Source organism: Cucurbita moschata, unplaced genomic scaffold, assembly GCF_002738365.1.
Source record: "Cucurbita moschata cultivar Rifu unplaced genomic scaffold, Cmos_1.0 Cmo_Scf00026, whole genome shotgun sequence".
Lineage (NCBI taxonomy): Eukaryota > Viridiplantae > Streptophyta > Magnoliopsida > Cucurbitales > Cucurbitaceae > Cucurbita > Cucurbita moschata.
The window spans coordinates 3270004-3273062 of NW_019268542.1; the positions used below are offsets into that span (position 1 = coordinate 3270004).

At 40.6% G+C, this 3059-nt stretch overlaps 1 protein-coding gene across 1 annotated transcript in view; it reads right to left on the reverse strand.

The window, feature by feature from the left end:
• Positions 1-207: 207 nt before the first annotated feature.
• The window catches only part of LOC111462020, a 3033-nt gene continuing 181 nt past the window's right edge, over positions 208-3059 (reverse strand). The window contains exons 2-3 of the mRNA XM_023105670.1: positions 1586-1799; positions 208-1474 (exon numbers count right to left, since the gene is read on the reverse strand). Of these exons, the coding sequence (XP_022961438.1) occupies positions 477-1474; positions 1586-1799 (1212 nt within the window). The 3' untranslated portion in view covers positions 208-476. The remainder of the gene's footprint in view (positions 1475-1585; positions 1800-3059) is intronic.

Here is a 3059-nt window from a genome sequence, read left to right on the forward strand (position 1 = left end):
TATTAACTAACTCTTGAGAATAAAATAAAATATATTATTGTTCAAATTTAATAGATTAGAAATAGGTAACATATATTCTCTTACTAATATATTCTTCAAATATTAAATGATTACTAATATCATAACTAAAATAAGTTGCACTAAATTCTGACTGTCTTAGTGCAAGCTTATTTCTAATAACTCTGAAAGCCTTATGAAAAACTTCAAACTTCACTTTGTTTCCCTGTTAACCGCTTGCCTTCTTGTTGGTTCTTTAGCAGCTTTTCTTTTTCTCTTCCTTTTTCCTATGCTTTTTCTTCTTTTTAGCGGTAGCCATTTCTGTGCTCTCTTCTTTAGCTTCCTTTTCAGCTGATGCATCAGGAAGAGTTACAAGGTCAGGTGGGTGCTCAACTTTGGCCTCTTGTGAAGAAAGAGAAGGGTCTGCTGATTTTGATATAGTAGGCCCCTCTCCTAGCTTAGCAAGAATCTTATCCAAATCATCTTCTTCTTCTTGAGCAGTCCTTCCACTCGTTCTTCTGTTTCTTTTTATTTTTTTGAAGTTTCTGCCACCCTAAAATTTTGAGTAGTGTCTCTCCATCTGACATTTCTTTTTCTACCTCTTTATGTGATACATCAAAATTCTTGGTCTTCACTTCTTGATCGATGCCCTTGCTTTTCTTGCACTTGTCATCCAACTGAACTGAAGATTTCAACGAGTTCTTGTCATCCATCCCATTACCTTGTTCTCTTTCACCAACCAAACTGTCTTCCAATTTGTCGCCTTCGTCTGCCACAACATCACGTTCATCCTTGGTACAATTCTCTAAATCAATCGATACATCCTGACTTTCTGATAAACCACCGTCATCACTGCAAGCTTCTCTCTCTTTAGCCACATTCATGCTCTTATCCAACAACTCAGCCTCTACTACAACACTGCCTTTCTGAACTTGGTCTAGATTCTCACTTTCAACCTCCCTCTGACCATTATCAGACTCAAAATGCTTTTCTTCTACCAATTTATCTTCCCTCTCAGGAAACGATTCAGCTTTACTTCCCGTTTTCAATTTCGGATCTAGTTCGGGTTCAAGATTCGGTTTAGGTTCAGATGTAAGCGCAATTTCAGCCTCAGGGTCACGTTCTAATTCTCCTTCCTCCATTTTTCTAGGCCTTTTACTCTTCTTTTCATCCTCATTTAAAGCACAGGAACTCAATTGGGGATGGGTAGTTTCTGTAGGAACAGATGACCTATGATATTTTGAAGATCTCAAATCTGCGTTACCTTCATTCGGTTCTTTCTTCCTCTTTGTCATACAAAATTTCCCTATTTTCTCTGATTTATTCTTCTGTTTGACAACAACATCATAATACTCCACATTAGAAGATGGGCGATTCATTCCCTTAGAGACGCTAGAACCGAAATTTTTAAAACTCGAGTCGTGAGACGATGCTGACTCGCTTGAGAATTCATGATCACTACCATCGCCACCATGCTCTGGGAAGGACAATTTAAAATCCTTGGACTCTTTCCCATCCACCAAATGGGTCGAAAAACACTCACTATCTGCGGTTCTTAATTTAGAAGATTGATAGTTTAGAAACTCACCTTCATCGGGGAACTCCTTGCATGAAACCGCAGAGCTCCTGGATCTCGGAGAGCATGCAAGGCTGCAAACACGAACAGCAGCGCTCCCATAAGCTTTCCGGTCAGCCTGCAAGTCCAGTGAATTGGTAGTTTGATCCAAATCTTCGGAGATAAGGAAACCGTCAGCCTTAGTGTCACGACCCGATTTTCGAGGCTTCGAAAAACCGAATCTTAACTAAAAAGACGAAATCGAAAATAAACAAAAGGAAAATAAAAGAAAAGAAAAGCAAAGTAAAATAGATAAAAATACCATTGAATTAAAACAAAAAAAAAAAAGTTTTGTTTCGAAATTATTACAAAAGGAATGGCAAATATAAAATAAAATATAAATATTTCCAACGGGAAATAAAATTATGAAGAAAAATACAAAAGACTCTAAAAGACCGAAAATGGACTGACGCTCCGAAACGACCCCCTCTGTGACTGTACAGCTCTCAAACGCTCCTCTACCTCGACTAGTAGGCAGCGAACACCTGAGAAAAATCAAGGAGAACGGGATGAGTATAAAAATTATACTCAGTAAGCCACCTACTTGTAGGCTCTCTTCGCATCTTAATTTAACAGAACTCCCACGGTTTCCTAATTCAGTTCTAGGACATCGGGTTCTAACCTTAGTCTCTTGGGGCTTGCCCCTTGAGTTTCACCAGTTCATCGTCCTTTCATTAGTCACCTAGAGGTTCCTTATGCCAAGCTAATGTGGTCGGTATCTCTCTATGAGGTGCTACCTTTACATGGCTATCTAGGACTACATGGTACCTAGCCTAGAGGTGTGCTGAGTACCCCTACGCCCACATAGTTCTCCTATGGGGGGGTGCGACCCAACCCGTTCCCATGCAGCTAATGAGCTGTACGACGTGGAGACACATTTCCCATGCGAAATGGCTAAGAGCAGTAAGGACTGATGGGGGACCCTTGGTCCTTCCACGAAGCTATAGATACCGTTCTCACACTAGCAACCTATGAACACTCCTGAGGTACCTTGTTGCCATAGTAATTAGCTAAGTTCCTAGGGGAAAGTTAAGTCTGGCTAAAGCGACATATCGCTCCTAATGGTAACCCCCTAAGCTTATCTTAGAAATGGGCACTAGAAAATAACGGGGTGTGCATGCAACCGTCTTCTAACATCCTAATATTCATGCAAACTAAGCACGCCGGCTCAACGGGGCGATGGCCTCCATCCAGCACCCAAAACACGAAGTTCGCGCTCAATGTGGCGAATTCATCCATCGAGCACCCGGAACACGGAATACACAATTCCAACATAAATTAAACGCATGCAGACGTATAACGGAAGCTTAAGGCATACAAGCAACACTTAGATAATTCACCCAACACATCATAACAATCCAGCTGATTGATCTCATTCATGGAGAGCTAATTTAAGGCAAAATTACGAACATGCATACATACAATCCAAGCAAACCCTACAAGTATT